General features: G+C 43.7%; 2 protein-coding genes across 2 annotated transcripts; both read left to right on the top strand.

Annotated features, from left to right (window-relative positions):
* The first annotated feature begins 2,800 nt into the window (after positions 1-2,800).
* On the top strand, positions 2,801-5,239 carry LOC107193087 (protein TRC8 homolog). Its single transcript, XM_015582469.1, has 3 exons — positions 2,801-3,091; positions 3,444-3,811; positions 3,895-5,239. Exons 1-3 carry the CDS (start codon positions 2,830-2,832, stop codon positions 5,161-5,163), a joined length of 1,899 nt encoding a protein of 632 aa, XP_015437955.1. The 5' UTR covers positions 2,801-2,829; the 3' UTR covers positions 5,164-5,239.
* A 6,953-nt stretch (positions 5,240-12,192) lies between these two features.
* Positions 12,193-20,202, top strand: LOC107193071 (cilia- and flagella-associated protein 61-like). The gene is made up of 21 exons (XM_015582452.1): positions 12,193-12,428; positions 13,534-13,779; positions 14,064-14,224; positions 14,341-14,467; positions 14,556-14,885; positions 14,963-15,449; positions 15,881-16,134; positions 16,211-16,427; positions 16,504-16,748; positions 16,819-16,932; positions 17,207-17,389; positions 17,449-17,696; positions 17,977-18,128; positions 18,199-18,322; positions 18,376-18,545; positions 18,858-19,073; positions 19,154-19,258; positions 19,314-19,391; positions 19,675-19,791; positions 19,867-19,932; positions 20,014-20,202. The coding sequence occupies exons 1-21, from the start codon at positions 12,193-12,195 to the stop codon at positions 20,200-20,202; spliced, it is 4,065 nt and encodes a 1,354-aa protein (XP_015437938.1).
* The last annotated feature ends 1,636 nt before the right edge of the window (positions 20,203-21,838 follow it).

Below are 21,838 nucleotides of genomic sequence, written 5' to 3' on the forward strand. Positions count from 1 at the left end.
GATGGTGGTTAGTAGATTTAGTAGTTACTGGACGGTGGTTAGAAGATTTTCTTTATTTGCGAGATGGTGGTTAGTAGATTTAGTAGTTACTTTTTTGACCGGTGGCGCCATCCATGGCGAATCGCTGAAACTACTAGCCAATTATTTGGCTAGGAGTTTAAGCGTTTCGCCACGGGTGGCTCCACCGGTCGAAAAAATAGTGGTATTCCGCGATTAAATGCGATTTTAACAGTGTTCTAGTTGTTTATTGTTATTATCAATAATAGTGGATTAATCTAGGTACTTTCAGCTACAAATTGAGTGCTTCAGCTAAACGAAAACTATCCGTATAACGGTGTAAGAGCTATGCAAAGTGAACTAACCGGGGTACGCATGACGAGATACAGTGTCAACCGTTGCAAATAAATCTGATTTTAACAATGTTCTTGTAATTACTGGTTCCCAGCCGTTAGAGAGTATTATTCTACGTTCTTTAAACTTCGAATTTAATGCGGGACGAAAAAAATTGATGCCCGTTCTCACAAGTACTAGTTTCTAACTTCGTTTATGAAAATACAAATTCCAAAATCTTCTCGCGCCACACGTCTAAGGGCAGTTCTATCCTGAACTTACAGGCGGGGTTGTTGTTTAATAATTTATGATAAAATACAAATTATTCATTTATAAAGCTGCATTACAAGACCCGCTGAATAATTTTCTATAACATTCAAAGTACTAGACATTTTTGGAACACTGAATCTCATGTCGATTTTTAAAATAATCCTAGTTCGATGTAATATGGAACGTGGTTTTATGAGATGGATTCGAAGTTCGCAGCTATTAGCTCGGTACTGTCATCAGTTTACAGTACTTTACCGATGATAATATCGATTGCCCAGGCCTCACCACGAGGAGGTTGCTGCGAGTGGAGGCCCAAGGCAGGTAGATGGAATCACAAGTTTCACATCTACCCACCTTTCACAATAAACCTTATAAATAACTTAAATCTTAACTATCTAATACTATCGCTACTAAAATCCCTCGACGGATGACTTCTTTCTTGAGCCTAAACCTATAAAAAACTAAGTTCCCTCGTCGGTTGTCTTCGTTCTTCAGCTTAGAACTAATATTATTTTAATATTCTAATTAATACGAATTAATGCTATTAATACAAAATAACTTAAACTAAACGCAACGTAGTCGCTAATACTCAAACGAAAGAGATAGACGGAATGAAAAAAGTTCCATCGACCATTTCGTTTACGCACCTAATATTCTATATACCAAGTAGTTATTAAGTCTACGATGAAATACGCGTTAAACTACAGTATGAACAAGTATCGCGATGCAAGTGTTGTCGCCAGAACCTGGTTTAAGAAAATAGTTTCTTGTGGTTATCAACAAATGCTGCTGGAGGTCCTTAAAGAGAAGGAATGCTGCACGCATTGAGTGTCTTCACTACAACTGTAGGAGGATTCCTCAAGAGCCCCATTAAAAAGAGAGGAATGTTACTCCAGTTATTGTCCTCTCTTTCTAGTGTCGACTTCATCCCTGCCATAAGACCGCGCAGTCTATTATACATATATGTCTATGAACATATCAATTTGTGGCGGCGATAACCAGTGTAAAAGTTTTCGAAAAACAGCGGGGAACGTAGTCTGTATACATTCTACATCTATCCAGCTTTTCACAATTACCGTTATAACTAACTTAAATCTCAATTCTCTAATGCTATCAATACTAACATTCCTCAGTCAATGATTTCTTTCTTGAGTCTAAAGGCATTGCAAATTTTTGATTGCTGCCGCGGTTCCTTCTAAGGAGTGGGGATGATGAACAGTATTGACCGTAATAATTATATAAAGAATTGTGTATTGATGAAATACGTCACGTCCGACGGTTATTTATGCACAATATCGATTCACGGAGAATCTATAGACAACCTAACTCTATTTGAATATATATACTTCATCGCAATTTGTGTTTCAGCTGGCAATTTTTGTGTTGTCCAAATGGAGAGGGTAACTATTTAACCGCAGAGAGTGACAATTACGTAGCGCCATCTGTTTAAAACGTTCAAATTCTCCGTGTATGTTTCTTCGTAACCTCAAAGAAATACGCGACACCGTTTTACGTCAGGGAAAGTGACTCATACCGCGTAAACGTACTTTTCTCCGAATCCTGTTGCTGTTACGGGCAGGTGTTTGTAGCTTCTGATTATATCGTGTGGATAAGAAACAGTTAACGGACACGAAACGGTTCGTGGCGTAGTAAAAACAAAACACGACTGACAGGAGTTCGGAGACCGAAGACTTGCGAGTATGTACTACCTGTTGTCAGCAAGATTTCCGCACGATGACAGACTATTTTTCATAATATTGTAAAGACGTTTCGTCTGTTTTGCAACGCTTTCAATTGAGACACGAATAATCAACCGTTTCTGACCACCTTTGAATTTTTGCTACATTCTTCTTAACGAAACTTATCGTTTTATATAATTTTGTCTGTGTGCGAACTGTGAATTTAAATTTTGATTCAAGAAACACAATTTTATAAACATTTAAGTTTATTTGCTTGTTTCCCCAAAACAATCGTCTCTGTTCGGTATCTGAGATAAGAACGACTTAAGAATACGATAAACAAGAACTCGAAATTTCGGAGGTAAGATTGCAGATGATTTTGCATTGTTTGTCGCCTGTGCGTCAATAAGAGACAAATAAGTTCTTAAAATTTCTTAAACCATCAATTTTTAATGATTTTGATTTAGGTACTAAGAAATATTGATATAACTGGAACTATATTGGAAAAAGAGAAAAATTAACGTAACAAGGGAGAAAGCATTCAAGGACAATGGATAGCTCCATACGAGAGAGATTTCTGAGTTTTGTCGATGTTATAATTAGGGTTCCACCATTATTCATCATAGATGAACTACTTAAAATTGAATTCGGATTAATGGAGGAAAATGTAGTGTTAGATAGCACAGTTATTATATCTAATTCAGCAACACCACCCATATCCAATTCATTTCTTATAGAACTTTTTGATGTTAGGCATGTTGCCTACAAGATATTTTTGACGATCATATTGAAATTTTTATGTTGTTGTTTAGGTAAGACATTTATGCTATAATTATGTTATACTTTTTTATATTATCATTGTTCGGTAGAATGTGTAATTGAAAAGCATTCGCACTGAATACACCAGAAAATATACAGACAATCAGTAGTGAAATGGTATTGTGTTTAAAATGGTAGGGTTAATTTGTAGGGGTCACTGCATTTAAAAAGAGGGGAAAACCTCCTGTTACATCAAGAAGCATTCATTAGTATAGCAGTCAAAGTACATAAAACTACTGGATGTTTGTGTTTCTTCTTTTACGATTGCAATATTTCAAATTGAACAAATGATATAGTCTTAATAAATATGGCTAATTGACCAATAGATACTTTGCTTTCTTCCAGGATGTATTGCTGCACTGTGTACATTTATGTTATGGACAAAGCACTTAATAACTGTATACTTATATTTAACATCAGTTGGGGTAATAGTCCTATCGCATTGGTCAAACACTAGTGCAATGAAAGCTATCATAGCGTACGTGAGCACCCAAGAAACCACAACTAGTATACTGGATGATATTTTGTGCTTCAACATAACATTCATTTTAAAAGAAGGACCTGGGTTCGTGGTAATTCAAAATTACATTCTGCAATGCCTATTAGCCAGCATCTTTTGTTATACCCACCTGGCTCCGAAATATCCGGTATTGCAGAAACTTTTAGTATTAAGCTTCATGGCACCTTCGATCCTGGGAATTTATCCATTGCCAGTAAGTTCAATCAAACATACATTCCCTAAATAATTGTTTGCATAGAAGTGCACTCGCGTAAAGTATAAACTATTATTTTTTAGACGCAAGTTCTTCACCACGCCCCGGTGTTCGCGGCGCTCGTTCCGATGACTGTATGCAACTTCGTCCTTTGGTACAACGGCATCACTATGCTGAAAACGATCTATATGGGATACCAACACGCGCGTAATTTTATAGATAATTACGGTCTGTCCGCGCTGGCCGAGACCGAGTGGATCCGATTGAACGTGCCGTGCGTGTTGCGTACTTTTTGGATGCTACGCGCGGGAAGACAGGTCATACAGATTCTTCTGAACGATTATAGCGAGGAGACATTCAGCTACTTCATGATGATCAAATCTTTAGCAGTGAATGGTTGCGAGACCTTGACAGCGGTCTTGGGGATGACCAGCATAGTCTCGTTCATTTGTCACTATATCGGTTGCTTCTTCCAATGGGTGCTTCTCACGGGAGACGAGGGTGAGAAAAGCATCGGCACCGTCTCCGCGATTCTTTTCTACATTCTGGCGCTTCAAACCGGGCTGACCAGCTTGGACAAGGACAAACGTTTAGTCAGACTTTGTCGTAACATCTGTCTGCTGGTCACTGCGATATTGCACTTCGTGCACAATATTGTGAACCCATTGTTAATGTCTCTCAGTGCCTCGCACAATCCAGCTCTACATCGGCATATCAGGGCACTGGTGGTCTGTGCGTTTCTGATACTGTTCCCGGTATCGGTGCTTGTGTATCTCTGGTCGCATTACACTTTGAGCACGTGGCTCCTGGCCGTGTCCGTATTCAACATCGAGGTGATAGTGAAGGTGCTGGTCTCGCTGGCGATATATTCCCTGTTCCTCGCCGACGCGTACCGTAGCGCTTTCTGGGAACAACTGGACGACTGCGTCTACATCATACGATCGTTCGGGAACACCATCGAATTCGCTTTCGGCATCATTCTCTTCTTCAACGGTTTCTGGATCCTGGTGTTCGAGTCCGGCGGTGCTATCCGCGCCATCATGATGTGCATCCACGCTTATCAGAATATCTGGTGCGAGGCGAAGGAGGGCTGGAGCGTGTTTATGAAACGGCGAACAGCCGTGGACAAGATCAACACTCTGCCGGAGGCGAAAGCGGAACAGCTTCGAATGTTGGACGACGTGTGCGCGATTTGTTACCACGAGATGCAGAACGCCAAGATCACCCAATGCAAGCATTACTTCCACAGCGTGTGTCTGCGTAAATGGCTGTACGTGCAAGACCGTTGCCCCCTTTGCCATAACATATTGTACAAATTCGAGAACATAAGGAGCAACAACGAGACCAGGTGAAACGACGCGTTGTTTCATTGTGATATCTACATATATATATGTATGTATGTATGTATGTATATCTGTATACAGAGAAAACTGTTGGAAATTATAAAAAGTTAAATCGTAAGTCATCGATCTCCGAAAAAGAAAAACACTTGCCAGGCAAGATTCCGTTCGTTTCTTAACCAACGTCGCTCAAATTTCAGTGCTTCGGAACACCGATGTATGTACTTTAAATCGCGAGACGCGTTACGTACACGGTCCCCATGACCAATCCCGGTTCGCCGACAGAACAACAATTGTAAATCGATCGTAACTTATACACACACACCTACATCGACCCACAGAAGAGGTATGAGATTAGACATTTTTCCCAATGTATTTTTTGGTTCACTTTTCTGGGGCGACGTCGCCCAATTTTAGTATCACTATCCACCGCGAATTCATCGTTTTAAGGTGTCGGTACTACAGTTTAGGTGGGCCATGAATTCCCATAGGATGAAAGGTCTATTCTTATACCTCGTCGGTGGTCTATCGAACGTTTCTTACCGTATCAAAAGTCTTCGGGTCTCGAATCACCAAACCGTATCCATACGTACATGTAAACGAACTTTATATTTTTGCAAGCGTTCCCGTAACACCGAAGCTTCCAATCGCGTGCGCGCCTATTCTTCCATTGTTAGACAAGCGTAGCCTTCCTGGCGTTTAACTGCTCGCGTCGTGAAGCTTACAACAATTTCATTGTCCGTCAGAAGAAAAAATAGTCTCCGAGAGTGCGAATAAAGGTGCGTATCCCCGTATCGTATCGCCGTCTATTCTCGTGACAAATCGTGTTCTCCGTTTTTATTCGGACACGCAGGGCATCGATGTACGCAACTGTGATACGATACGAGAATACATAACAAACGGATACGCACCTTAAAATGAATTGCCGCCTGTTTCACGGCCGTGAAATTAGCTTAGTGTATATGCCTCCGACAAATACTGCTTCGTACAAGACACGTATTCATTTCACGATGATCGTTGATTTCGAGCAGTTCCGCGGTGCGAATCCTTTTCCAGCGGGTGTCGTTTCTTTTTATTTTTTATTTATGATTTGTTATAGTGGAGTGACGAGGATACACGATCGACGATAAAGAATTAACGCAGGTGTGTAAACGAGCACGAGGTATAAGCTACGTAAAAGCGTTTTGTTACTCGTTCCAAACCATCGACCGTTTACACGTAGGCCGATACAGTCGTGAAGATTCGCGCGGTTAACATTACCGAATTCAAAGTCGAATGACAGGCGTATTGACACGGTTCTGGTATATCGATGAAGTTTGTATTCGCACGTTTCGACTACTCGCACCAGATTTACACACGACACTATATAATATTACACTACAGACTACTCTCGATTATCATTCCAAACTTGGGTCCGCGTCGGGACAATAATCTTATAGGAAGAAATGCTTTAGACCTTCGTATATTCGTTTTTTTTTTGCCCAAAGACTCGGCAACAAAGTATGCGTTTGACAGGTTCCACGCCCTCCTCTCCCAGTGGTGGGGGAATACGCCTGGACAATAATCGAGAGGCGTCTGTACTCCGAGAATCTATACACCGTCGGATTATCGGCCACCATCAAGACCTCTGCTACTCTCTCCGTCGCTCCGTGTCGAGGTTCACAAGCCATTGTGATAGTTATTTCGTTGATAACGGAAATTACGTGTAAGTTTTCTAATTTATTGCGTCGGATGCTTTGTACTTACTCGTGCGACATTCAACGATAACCGTACAAGAGTTTACATTGTAAGACGAAGAGTACGTGCAATAAATGGTTATATTTTTAAATCGTCCTGGCTATCGATCGTACTAACCTACGCTTGATCGAATTGGTCCTCGAACAGAAGGCATCCCGCGCGCGTAAATCTCTCCTTCGTCCGCGTTTGCACGCGGAATGTATACAGCACCGTACCGCGTAATTAGAGCAATTCCAACGTGGGTGATGTAACTGGGTGAAGGCCGTATTATCGTGCGTGGCCAGCGCGGTCACGTGTTGGATTTTAGTTACATTAACGATACACACTGGTTTTACCGATACAAGTGAATTCAGACGTTGGACGTGGCAACAAACTCTACGGACTAGTTGACACTCGGGAGTAGAGTATCCAACTGATTGTCCAACGGTTTAAGGGTACATTAAATCCTGGATGAGAGTTCGAAGGCTCCTCGGTACTGGCAAGGAAATATCCCCAGGTGTAACGATGCCTTTTTTAACGAGGTTTAACGCAATGATAGAGCTTGGAATTCTGAAGCAGATGATATTTGTTTCAGCCGTATATGCCCATTAGTTTATGAAATATTCAATGTTCCCTGCCCAAGTGCCTTCGGACAGTGATCGAGGATTTACTGTACTTGGTCGATCGCTGGATATTAGCCGTGGGGAAAGCAGGATATGAACGGGATAGAAAATTTTCATTTGCCTACAATTTCCGATAACGGCACAGGCGGACCAGCAAACGTTCAGTGTGTATATACTTTCCCCGTGCCTCCCACCTTCGCGACTCTCTTTCGCGTTGCAGTTGCAGAGACGGCTGCTTGATCTCCGAAAGTGTTCGTCGTCTGATCCACAGTTTAGCGCGCAACGTCGCCGAGCGAGGGTGTAGCTCGTTCACCAACGCGTTCTTTTGCGACACGGATCGAAGCTCGACGAGCAACAGGTAAGCTTTGCCTGAATCTTGTTTCGAACGCGAACGAAGCTACGTTTCTCCATTTTTTTTTGTCTATTTTATTGACGAGCCCCTACATTCCTTGAAAACATACCTAACCACTAACATGCTTTCTAGCTGCTATACTTGCCAAGATCGAATTATTTAGGACAATCTGTTTCGCGTGTTTTATCAAAAATTCCGTACGGTAATAATCCCCGATTGATCTTAACGAAGGTGAACATTTCGGGCGCTGATCTTGCTAATCCAGTGAATGACGCACGATACACCTGTGCAATCAGATAACGCGACAATAAACGATATTCAAACAATAGCCGATTAGCGTGAAGACACGAACCGTTTGTGCAAGGTTGTTGCGTTTCTGCGACGCAATAAAGAAGTGGAACAGATCGAAGGTGTACTTTGAGCTGGCTCGCTGGTTCGCCCAGCCAAGAGATCGAGGATCGAACACGTACCGCGAAGTGGTAACGGTCAATAATCGCGTATGACAACGAACACAACCAATGGCGAGCAACGGGACTAAAAGTGCCTTTTCCATTTTTACTCAACTGATTTGAGGATATCTTGTGTCCTTTTGCAAAAAAACTGCTGCCAATGTCATTATTTGCCAACCAGCTTCGTTGAGGGCTGAAGGCACAGTGTTGCTATAAGTATCGTTAGAGCAGGCCCGAATTAAGATTTCTCGTGGCCCAGGGCTATTAAACCATCAGGGGGCCCCATTGGTTGAAAATCGAAGGGGAGGGGGCACAAAGTTTTTGTAATGCAACATACAATAAAATACATAAATCTCCAGAAATTCAAATTTACTGTAAAGTGAAATTAAATATTAGTCAATCTTAACGACTGCTTGGTTATAACTAGGCCGCGGATTTTTCTGCATAATGACATTTTATAAAGTAATTCATGAGGATGAGAACAAAGTAGGAATTTCTTTTCTCCCTTAAGTATCTTATTAGGTTAAGAATAAAGCAGAAACCTCGTTACATCTGATGAAACTTTTGTCTTTTATTGTATTTTATAGAGCCCTGTAAGCTCTGAAAGTGGGGCCCGGGACTATGCTCCCCCCCCCCCCTTTAATCTGGTGCTGCGTGAGAGCGAACCATTAGGATAATTTTCCCTCGAATCTCATCTCGCGAGATCGAGCCCACGCTCCGGATATTTCGTGTCAGCCCACCTAGGTGGCAGACACACACGGAGCCGGTCTACTTTCCCGTAGAAATAAACAATACGTTTCGATGGATTACCGTTAGTCCCTCGGTTCCCGCGCAACCGAAGGAACGCAACGTGTTTGTCGTTTCCCTCCCGGTTCGCTGGTGGCGGGCAAGCCGTGCACGGCGGAATTGTGGGAACTCGAGTAAAAGTAAAAGTAAAGGAACAAGGAACGAGTCGACGTTTCGCAAGTCGGAAATTCGTACGGAGTTTCGTCTGACGTAACGCTTGCGACGTGTTCGAACGTTCCGCCGTTAGTGTTCGATTGGCAGATTGGACGTGAAATTTCCGATTTATAGTCGTTCGAACCGATGTCGTCGTAACGTTAAAAACGAAAAAAGTACTGGTTGTACTGGTTAATTATTTTACTTACAAGGGAAGGTATGGAATGATACTTGAAAGTTTCAATAATGAAATACGATATTAAGATTTAACTGACTGACGAATGGTTTTCTACATATTTCAATAATTTATAGACAAGGGTGCAGACCCCCCTCCTGGCCCCTATCTAGTTACGCCAATGTTACTACGTCATTCGACATTAAAGTGTTAATAAAAAGCTCGTTGTTCGCGCAACCGAAGAATCCGGCGAAGTTAATTAGAAACTTCTGCTTGGATCATCGTCGTTCCCGACTCGAGCAGAAAACCCCTTCTTCCACTCGGTCTGCAAAACTGTTATCGATCGGTCGAGCGCGCGCTTTTCGTCTCCGGTTTCCACCGCTCGGGTTTCACTTAATTACCTCCAATTGGTTGGAACGAATACGCGCACGCGGTTGCCTTTATACAGGGTGTAAAAAAAGTGGTCCTTGAAATCAATCAAATAGGTATCGATATTCTCGTGTAGGTATGAAACAAGTATCGATACTTTTGGGTAGGTATCAAATAGATACCGATTCTTTTTGATAACCACGTCTTTGCTATGTATCGATTCTGTATTGAAACTTGGAAAAGGGTATCGAAAATCAAAGCCGTTCCTGGCGGAGGTGCAGAAGGCGCTGTCGCACCAGGGCGGCCGCAAATCGTTTATTATATCTAAAACTTGAACTAGTAAGAATAATAATCAAAAGTTTTCCGATGCTTATGACCATTTTAGACCGACAGAATTTAATCAAATTAATTGCATATGTAATCTTTGTAACAGCACTCGTATACTAGTCGTATAGTCACATCATTACCTGCGGGCGTTGCATGATGCAGATCGTTAAAGATTCTCGGAAACGATACGGGGCCGAGTCTCGAATTCATTTCGTTCCCGTGGACACGCGTCGTGGACGGAAGAAATTAGAATAACAACGGGGCTCTTGGAAACGGTGGATATTTTTCTCGACTCGCGAAACGGTATATACCGCGACGCCCGCGAAAAGTGCAACGACGCCAACGTACCGTAACGATACTCTCGGTCATTCCCGATTGCATCGTTCCGCCGCGCACGTGTTCGCCGTTGCACGCGCCGCAAATAGCTTCCGCGATGCGCGTCGGGGCGCAAAGAAAAAACGACCACAACCCGGGCCGTTCGGTGCCCTCCGACATTTTCACGGACTGTAGTTCGCATCGAGAATAAAGTTGACGATTTGTGATCGACTAATCGGATGATCGATCTTTTTCCCCTAATTTTCGATTTTTTTAAAAACCGATACTTTCCGAAAAAATCGGTAACTCTAATGGAGAGCAATCGACTGTCTAACAGAGGGAGGTTAAGCAAAGTTACCCCTCGTAAGCCTTGGACTCTAAGGGATGGAAATGGCGTTACTGTAATTTTTCGTAAACGCACGGAAGTCGATTGACTTTGGTTTGTTATTGCGATAAGGATTCGTTGTTTCGAAGCGGTGAACGTGAGCCATTGGCTGAATCGAGAAGAAAGGTAAACGGGACGAGAAACAGGGGAAAGAGAGGGGAAGCGAGAACGCGAAGCAATTACATTGCCCCTCGGTGTTTAAATCGTTCGAGGGAGTTTCGTTATTACCTTTTTTGTGGGACCGTTAACCAGTTAAGTGTGTTTGACGTGTATACACGTCGAACCAAATCTTTATTACGGTGCGTTCGACGTGTATACACGTCGTGAGAAATAAAAAATTACCATTGACTATAAAATCTCTAAATTTTAATGAAATCCAATAAGAATATTATTTGATGGAATGTTTCCTTTATATTACCAATAGAACTGCTGAGTATTTTATACAGAGGGGGTGGTGGGATGATAAATAAAAATGAAGTTCTTCCTCGTTTTTCATAAAACTTATAATAGGACCATTTTGACGTCATAGCCTGATTTTAATTCCGCACACGGTGGAGGGTTTTTAAAACTAAATTCCACGCTTAACTGGTTAAAGTCGGTCGCCTTGTCGGGCCCGTATAGTCGAACTCGGTTTTCCCACGGTCAAGTCGAGACTCTGTACATAATTCGATCGACTGTTTCCTCCTTGGCACGAGATCGTTCCTCCCTTATCCGAACCCCTGCGTTCGTGGTCCCCATTTAAAAAGGTACGCGAAGATGAGGTGGCGCTCGTTTGAGTCTCGAAACATCGACAAGTCGTTGCTTTCGACGACGCAGGGAATCGGGACAATATTCTCGACAGCCAATCAAGAAGATTGCGAAATAGCTGTTCGTTATTGAGAGGCCTCGGCGAAAGCATAATAATCCTTCGTGCTCGTAATTCGATCCCACGGAATGGATCTTCGACATTGCCGTCGATTAACAATACTCGAAGAAAATCCACCGAATACTGTATCGTGGGATGAAGTTTTCATCCCCAGTCAGCCAAATCCTGCAAAGTCAAATTTTGCCCAATGACTGCTATAAAGTTATGACTACAAGTTTGTTGATTTGATGACAGACACTTTGTTATTCCGGTTTTGTCTCTCGATTTGTGATAGATTATGTTGCACGACTTTTCCGCCAATTTGCTTTATCATTTTGTCAGCTGTCGTCGCCTGCAACACCCAAGTCAAATGCGGAGACAGATGGCTATGGTTTTTTCGACAAGTTTTGTTATTTATTGCTGGCTATTTGCTCGAAACTTGTTCACAATTGGTTATCAGGGTCTGACGTTTGAAGATTGTCGTGAAATATCGTGGATTCCGCGACGAATTTCACTTTGTTGGAAGTTTCGTAACAGTTTTCTCAATATGATGAACATTTGGTTTGGTGATCCAGAAGTATATTTCAACGGCTTAAGGAATAGCGAGGATGCATCGTCGAAGATTCTCGGCGTCAGACGGATGGAGCACAGCGATCTGTCGATCCTCGAACGACTGATACACCCCGATACGTACACCATGTTTGGCGACGTGAACCTCGGACGAATCTTGTGCCGTTTTTATTCGATCCAATTAACCGAACGATTCCGGAACGGCGTGCATTCGTAGATATAGAAATGTAGACTGCGCGTCAGATTCTAATATAGACAAAACCCAAACCCCCAAAACTTCACTCCCCACCACTTACAAGGAAAAGGCACTATGTGGAAGTTATAGTACATATGTAGTATTACAAAACCCTCATGGATTTCTTCAGAATTGGCCTTGGTTTTCGAGATATTTTGGTTTAAAGTTTTGCATGTGTCAAGTAGTATGGTTACATAAAACTTGTCACCAAGAAAGGGTTGTGTCTACCGGTTTCGAATCCAAAAGAGACGTTATAAATTTTTATTTCCTTTTTTCCCCTCTGTTGTTGTCTTCTTTTCTTTCTTTTTTCTTGTTTTAGTATTAGATACTATATACTAAATATTATGTACTATATTACACAAATTTCAAGATTAAAAATGCATTTATAAGAGTGTTTTCATATATATGTACTGCAAATATATTTTTCTGTGCTTGCGATTGTCAAGCAAAATTGAGGTAACTGTACGACTGTACATTTCATGTGCAATTTGTGTGATTGTCTGTGACATTTTCGTAGATTGCGATTCCTACATGTAATTATTAGTTTTTAACACGCCTTCGCACACATTCCATCCACTCCACATATCGATCTTTACTTCACTATCGATAGCTGCTACTCCGTGAAAACCACTTGCACTCACAAAATCACTACACATTTTTATATTTCAAGATATCTTTTCTGATGTTACTCTCACGATGAACGAAGCAAACTGACGCCCAACAACAAAAATCATTCTGCAGAGTTACTCGCCCACAACGAGCAGGTAGTCGACCATTCTTTTAAGCAGGTATAAGACTATCCTTACGGCTCAATGTGACCGTTACCCTATTACCTCAATTCTGCTTCACATTGATAGGCGTTAAAACTTTTGGCATAAAGAATTCACACAGAAAAATATTTTAATACATAAATATGAAAACACTCTTATAAATGCATTTTCAATCTTGAAATTTGTGTAAGATTGTACATAATATTCAGTGCATAATACATAATACTAAAATAAGAAAAAAGACAGAAAAGAAAACACAGGAAAAAAAAGAAAAAAAAAATTCACGCACGTGATGTGCTATCTGTGGCGTCTTTTTAAACATGGGACGCCCGTTTTCAGGGAAACGCGCAATTTATATTTCTATGTCTATGCGTGCATTCGACAGGTTTCGAAATAAGATCACAGGGAACGTTGCGATTTCCAGCGAGGCGAGCTGTCTGTCGGTGGTCCAATGGAACGAGAGACGCGATGTCATCGCAGGCATATGCCTGTGCAATTATCCAAACGTGCCGTCGGTCCCGCCGGAGGACTGGCCGTACTGGCTGGACACGCTATACGGGTAAAACGCAATTTCGTTCACAGTTTCGAAATCCGTCGCCCGAGTTCTTAAGTGTTCTAACTCGATTTATCAGAAAAATTTACTTAATCAATCTACGTACGTCTCGTTGGTCCCAAGAAAATCAAAATCGCAGGGAGACACTTCCGTACCTTCCCTTGTTAGTGGAGACAGAACAATTAAGACCTAGATCGACGAATTGCGTGTCTCCGATTGACCAACACTGAATAGAGAAACGGTCAAAGATCGTACGTCCGTTTACCTACCAACGCTCCGTTCGCGAGCAGGCTCAAAAATGTGACGACAAGGAACGCTCTGTTCGTGCACTTCCTCGTGTGGGACAGTCGATACATGGGTCGTTTCTTCGAGGACCTTCTGACCGGACTGTTCGACATCGCCTCGTATCTGTCTCACGTGATCCTCGTGCTTCCACCTCGGGTTATTCTAGGTGACCCCACGCGATAGAGAGAGAACCGATTCTCCGGTGGAACGACACCGAACTGACACAACTGGAAAGTGAACCGACATATACCGTGAACATATCTTCTCCCTGTGATTTTTCAGCGAACGTGTTCGAGAAACAGATGATCAGGGTCCCGTCCAAGTGTCACGGGAACACAGATTCCGTACAATGCGTCTACAGGACAATTGAAATTTTGAAACATTCGAGGTTGAAGATTCGACGCGTCGTGTGAGGCTCAATTGTCTCGGTCCGAATACAGACCCGGATAGTGAGCTTCCAAGGATAGTAAATAAGAGATCTTTTTTACCTGGCACAGAGAGGAGGACAACGACATCGTGGTACCGTTGATCGATGCCGAATCGAGTCTCCTGAAGGAGTACTACGGGGAGTATTACGTCAGCGAGATAGTTCGTTATCCGAACGACTACCGCCAGCTGATCGTGTCCGAGGACGCCGAAGGCCTACCCTCTGGCGTGATGTTTCTTAACAGGCGAATAGACGTGGACGTGCTCAACGAGAATTTCGAGCTTGGCCCGTACAATGGCCTTAGGAAGCCACACGAGAACGATCTGTTCCCTCCAGAGAGCATGGAACCGCCGAGCGAGACTTTCTTTGCGAGTTTCTCGGGAAAGCCTCAAGAGGAAATGTACGGCCCCCAAATTAATTCTAGAACTATGAAACCTGGAGCATTGACGGATTAGAAATTTCGCATTTTTAATGCAGGGACGGAGGAGTCCCGATTATAATACCCTCGGATCAGACACTGGAAGGTTGGGAGAGACCGATCGAGGAAGGCAGCTTCGTCAGTTTAGCCGATCAGAAAACGAACCAGAAGAACCGGAAACGATCAACGTTGTTTGTGGACGATGCACGAACGGCCAGTGACGATTACAATAAGTATTTTCTATCGAGGATTCTACTGCATGGTTTCGAGGACATCGCTGACGATTTTCTGCGGAACATCGATGCTCCGTCACCGGTGGAAAGTAAAACAAAACCGGAAGAACAGACGGGACTTCCCACGCGACCTGTTTATTGTGGCGAACCGAACGCGTTCGTCGTGGAGATTTTCACAGTGCAGGAACGAATCAAGTACCGTTCCGGTAGAAACTTCCTCGAGGCTGCGTTCGAGTGTTTCCCCGACTTGGAATACTGCGCGATTCTTCTGCCGTTCTCCCATCCGCCGCTTCCTCTTCTCGAGAGTTTCGTGGTATAGACTTCTCTCGATTATCTTCTAGCTTGTTCTACGCCATTATTGTCCAAGCGTACCCACCACCGAGGGGGGAGGGTGGCGTGAAACCTGTCAAGCGCATATTTTTCGTCCACTATTGTTTCCAAGGCTCGGATTTCGGGCAAAAAAAAACGAATTTACGAGGCTCTGAAGCATTTCTCCCTATAAGATTATTGTCCCGACGAGGACTCTAGTTCGGGACAGTAATCGAGAGGAGTCTGTACTTTATTGCCGAAGCTCGGACTTCGGGCAAAAAACGAATTTACGAGAGTCTGAAGCATTTCTCCCGACAAGATTATTGTCCCGACGAGGGCTCTAGTTCGGGACAGTAATCGAGAGGAGTCTGTATGCGGTTTCTCGTCACCAAAAGCAATGAAATACCTCTTGTAATGTCGCCTCGATCTATTCAGCGGGTACCAGCTAGATCCAACAGGGACTATCCAATGATCCTGCACGTGACCCATCGTGCTGCTCTTCTGGGCGAGATAGAGACCCGCGCAGGTGATCCTTGCGATTTGGAAGCTGTACAAGAATTGTTAGGCAGTATTCCAAAGGCGGACAGCATTCTCGCGGATTTCGACGTAGCTACGAGGAAAGAACAATCAGACTTGCACAGTTACGTGTTCACGTGGAACAATAAAGTCGTCGGCGTAATGATCCTTTGGTAATACTTGGCCAAGTACCTGGATCTCAGACACGAAATTCTGAAGGAATATCCACGGTAATCCTTGTGTGATCAGTGTCGAGAAAGAGGTAACATACATCAGAAGGCGTTTCCACGTAGAGGATTACATCGCGACGAAGGACGTGCCTCAGGACGCGTACGCTCGCGTGCTTCACTTCGTTCTGATGCCGATCTTCTCCATTCACCTGCGCCACCTCTTCTCCGAAACGATGCGTCTCAGCGGGCTGATCGTCTTTTATTATCGACTGACTGGGAACGCGTTGAGCGCGCTGGTAAACACTCTCTGTATACGTACTTTCGTTTTAAGCCGTGTCTCGGAGGAATCGTTTTTCCTACGGCGATTTTCAGACGCGCGCGCAACCACTCGCGATTTGCTTGACCGCCATGGTGCACGTCCGTCCCCGACGAAGGATCGAGTACAGGTTTCGGGGGCTCACGGAAACCGATGAACCGGACACAAACAGGGAACCGTTCTCGCTCTTCATGACCACGCCGAGAATAATAACAAGCGGCAATCTGATTTTCGACACGAAGATCGTTGTGATAGGGGCTTCGGATTGTGGCGTAGCTGTCCTGGAACAGCTTGCTTTCGGGTAAACGTGCTCGACTTCTAAAAATTGAAACGCACAATTGAATAGATGGAGTGTATTCACCTGTTTGTAGGTCCACTCACGATTCCACTCGATTCGCGAATCTGACGGTTATATCGCCGAATGGTTTGCCGTTTGAGAATGAACGAAGCCCTATGGTCGCGAGTATGATGCCATTTTATGGACGGTATTGCCGAGAATATCGTCGAACGGTCACCGCACGTTCGTGGATCAACGTCGTGTACGGGACCGTGATCGCGATCGACAGGTACTCGAAGACAGGGACTTCTACCGAAACGTAAAATACTGGTTGTACCTTCGTTCACTATAACCCTATATAAGACCTACCCTTATAGAAATCGAAAAAATACCGGTATTAATTTCGGTTTTCGGTAATATATCGCTTTCGGATGGGATAATACCGGTATCAAAATCATACCGGTTTAAGTACCTGCTTGAAGGATCGACGACGATCCGTTATCGTCTCTGGTTGAATACTTAATTGGCCGTGTGATCGATAGGAAGGGGAAGTATGTGACGGTGATGCGTCAGGGAAACGTCGCGTACGACTACTTGATCGTGACTTGCGGATTACAGTATCAGATGCCGCAGTTCGAGGCGGAGCTGGACGCGCAAAGGACAGGGTAAACCAGTCGACAATTACGAAAGTTCTACGTAGACTGCGGATTTTATGGATTTACAGCGTGCAAGATTCTCTAGAATTGAATATACAGAGTGTCCCAATTAGCCCATGGAAAATTTATATTTGCATAAACATCCGCGGTCCAGTTATGAAATTCGTACGAATATTCGCAAGTATGCTTTTCTCTGCGTGCAGAGAGTTTGTGGATCGCGGGCCACCGTGGAACTGTCTGGTTCTAAACGACGACACGCAGGCGGCCATGTGTCTGAACAAAATCCAGTTGTTGACGAACAACTTCGAGGACCAAAGTCAGTCTTCGGCTACTAGATTTGCCGAAATTTCTATAAAGTCACCATGTTTTTTTGATGAATTCTTATAAGTATTCCATACCAATGAAAAATTTTGTGTTTGGTAGCATTTTGGGATTAATTAAAGAAAGCGTACAGATTGGCTTAGAAAAATAAATATACTTTTCATTCGAATGGAATAATTATAAGAATTCATCGAGAAACATGGTGACTTTATAGAAATTTCGGCCAGTGTATTTTATGCAAACCGCAGAACGTGACAGCACACCGTGTCTTTCAGAGAGTATTATTTTATACGGACGGAACATCGATTGCTACTGCGCTCTTCAAGGATTGCTCGAGTCCGGAATGGATGGTTCTTGGATCACGTTGATTGAGCCGCCGATGGATCAGTGTGATTCACACGACAGCATTTTCTACAACGATTGCGAGGTACGAAATCCGTGTGAACCCGAGAAATTTCCTTTTCGTACCGAGTGAAACCAGCAGGTCGTGTCCGAAGGTGCACGCGGTAGTGATGAACGCGATATCGATCAGCGGCGTGACGATCCTCGCGGAATGGGAATTGGTCGACTGGTATCTGAGGGAATCAACGGAAGGGACAATAATAGAAGCGCTCGTGTTACGTTCAAAGAACACCACCACAATTCTTGACGCCGTTTCGATTCACTCGTTTCAGCTTTCTGTCGAGCTGGACTGATGTTCGACGGTCAACTGGTGATAGATCCGGAGTTCAGGACGAACGATCCGTTCATCTTCGCCGCTGGTACCGGCACCAAGTACAGTAGAAGGTTCAGCGCGGAGGCCTGGCAGCATAAATATTACAACAGCATAGAAATCGGCGAGAGAGTTAGTATAGCTACTACAGACTCCTCTCGATTATTGTCTGGAGAAATGCTTCAGACCCTCGTAAATTCGATTTTTGTCGGAAGCCCGAGCCTTGAAAATAAAAGTGGGGGGACAACAAAGTATGCGCTTGACAGGTTCCCCACACCCCCCAGTGGCGGGGATAACACCTGGACAATAATCGTGTAGCACAAGCTAGACGATAATCAGGAGGAGCCTGTACTTTGCTGTCTTTTTAATCGAGAGGAATCTGTACCTGAACGTGATTTCACGTGCAAACATTTTTCTGAACGCGTGGGCACGCTTTCTTGCAAGCTCGCGAAAGTTCTGCGATCGATCATCGACGAACAGAACGTTGAGACAGCTGCGACGACGACGTCGAAGCCCAAGAAGCAAAAGACGGCGTTTCCGTCCTTTCGATCCGGTCACGTCGTCGCCTGCACGCTGCCCGGTGGCTATCGTTATCTCCACGTTCACACGCCTGGCAAACACGGTACCCAACAAAAACGGGTGCTTCATCGGGAATTTTATGTGAGTCTCTTTCTGGACTGATTCTCTCGTTTTGCCATTAAATTTCGATGAACCTTCGAAATTCGACGACTCCGTTCAAGGGTACCGACATGGTCACTGGTAGCTGTGAGTCCGATATCGGCTACTTCCGTCTGCGTCTGAGCTGCTACGACACCGTGAAAATGATCACCTGTTTGAGCAAAAAGGTAGATGTTCTCCTCGTGAACCAAAAGTTCTTTAAATACCTGGGATTCCTTTCAGGATTTCGAAGTCCATCAAATGATTAAGTTGTACGGGATGCACGAGAAACTGTTGAACGAATTGAAGACGCGATTCCAAGTGAGTTTTCTACGAAGTACAGTGGACTCTAACTATATTCGCCATGGTCGGGGCCAGGGCCGTTCCTGGCGGGGGTGCTAAAGGGTTATCACGTTTATGCAAAATTTTGACTAGTAAGAATAATAATCAAAACTTTTCTGATGATCATACAAATTTTAGGCGTAATCCTAGGTGTGAAAGGGAAGTGCCTCGCGTGGCAATATGTTTAGTGGCAATATCGCGAGAGTCCACTGTACATTTGACTCGTCGTAGCGTCACTAACGGAACGATTTCACCGTGTCAGAAATCGTTGATCTCGGACTTCTACGCGTACTTCCGAGAACCGTGGGCAACGGCGCTCTTCTACGACCGATTCGACTGTCTTCGGGTGGAGAACCGAGCCCTTTTGTTATCTAAAACGGTAAATTAAGCCGGTTAGAAAGGAGGTTTTATGACGTGTAACGATGAACAACACTGAACATTATTCTTGCGACAGGCGATTCCTGGTCAGTCCTTGATCGACGACTGCATCAGTGCTCTGACCAAGTCCAAATGGGAGCCAGTGAGTGCTCCTGATGATTCCTTGGAAATCGCAATTCTTCATCCAGGATCATTTACACGCAGAACACAACGTGTCTTTCAGATGCAGGAGATGGATCGACGCAGCATCGAGGCGAGATACGCCGGCTCGGTGTACCACCAGGAGCTCGAGGATAATCTTCTGGACTTCCTGCAGTTCTACGAGGAGGACATGCCCGTTTACTGCACGCCTGATAAGCTGCACGAATTATACGACGACGTCGAGTACAGTCCCCTGTACACGGAGCTTTGATGATGCTCAAGGCGATGTACCCTCGCGAGCAAACTCGGCTTCCGTTAGGGAAAAAAGTGGCGTAGGGAATGGGCCTCCTACCACTTGGTATTGGGAATTACTGAAATTTATGCCAAATAAATTTCGCCAATAATATTCGATTTAAGATTTACTTCGGTACTTGAAATAAATGTTAAAATGAATGTTAATTTGGCATAAACTTCAGTATGTCCCAATACCAAGAGGTAGGAGCATAGTAGGAGGTCCCTCCTCTACGTCACTTTTTCTCTTAGTGGAAGTCGAGTTTGCTCGCGAGTGTACAGTAAATCCTCGATGAGTGTTCGAAGGCTCATCAGCCTTTTAAGTGTATTGGCAAGTTATTTTGACTTGCTTGGTAGTTCTAGTGTTACTCTCCCTATCAGTGTCGACAAGTTTTCGAACACTCATCGAGAATATACTGTACTCTATTTTACGCTTTCTCAAGCAACAAGACGCGGACGAAATAAACATTAACACAACCAGAGAGGACTTTCTTTTTTTCCCGCCTTAAAATTCCTTCTGTTTGTTTTTTACGTGAAACTCCGTTGACACGAAAACGCACGGCGACACGCCTGCGGAAAACCGCGAACACGAGCGCCGATCGTGATCACGGCTCGACGAGCGAACGTTTTCTGACTTTGAGGAGCGGTACCGATCGGAAGCCGTCCTCGATCACCGCCGTTCTGTCCGTGTCTGTTTACTTGGCATGCGTTCCGATTTGTAGGTCAAGTTTAACATTCCACCAGGTTGCTCCGTAAGACGGCCCGAGGCGACGTACCGCCCACGCGTCCCGCGACGAAAACCTGTGTACCCTAGCGAACAAACTCTCGGCTTCCGCTAGGGAAAATAGTGGCATAAGAATAAGAGGCTACTACCAGTTGGTAAATTTAATTCAAGTACCTGAGCAACTGTTTAAAATTCCGTCGACATTTAATCCCAAAATTAGCTGCCAAATCAACAATTTTGAATATAAGCTAAACGGCATTTTATTCAGACAGGATAGTAATTTCGAGAAATGCAATAAAAAAATATCGATTTTTCGATTGCCTAATCCCCTTAATAAAGCTTCTAGATATTTTAAGAATTCTATACTGTTCACATGTTCCATACCAGCATTACCTTTGTAATATGTTGGAAAGTACACAGCATCGATTTTGGCTGCCTATCGAATGGGCCGTTCAGTGTCGATTTATGCCCACGATTTCTCTTATATACATAATCAATTAAAATTATGGCCTCTAGAACGGAGACGTGTTACGTTTGACTTACTATTGGCTCATGAGGTGCTTAATGGTGTCATTACGTGCCCTGATATCCTATCTCACTTTAAATTGATTTAGCCCGTGAAACAAGAATACTAAATATTTATTCTGTTACTTTGATAAACGATGGATACTGTCTGTCCATTTCAGGCGATTTCGTATGACATAACGATTCCAAAAGCACATCCGCCCATTACCGGTTATTTCTACGGGCGCTCGATTCTATTATACATCAAACGACTCGTTTGATTTTGCCAAAGAAGCAAATCGATCGGTAATTTATGCCACGCGTAATACGCCATAATCGAGCGCACTTGTTTGCCACGTTCTTCTTTCGAATAAAGGATCGGTTCAAA

The sequence above is a fragment of the Dufourea novaeangliae genome, unplaced genomic scaffold, assembly GCF_001272555.1.
Source record: "Dufourea novaeangliae isolate 0120121106 unplaced genomic scaffold, ASM127255v1 scaffold493, whole genome shotgun sequence".
Classification (NCBI taxonomy): Eukaryota; Metazoa; Arthropoda; class Insecta; order Hymenoptera; family Halictidae; genus Dufourea; species Dufourea novaeangliae.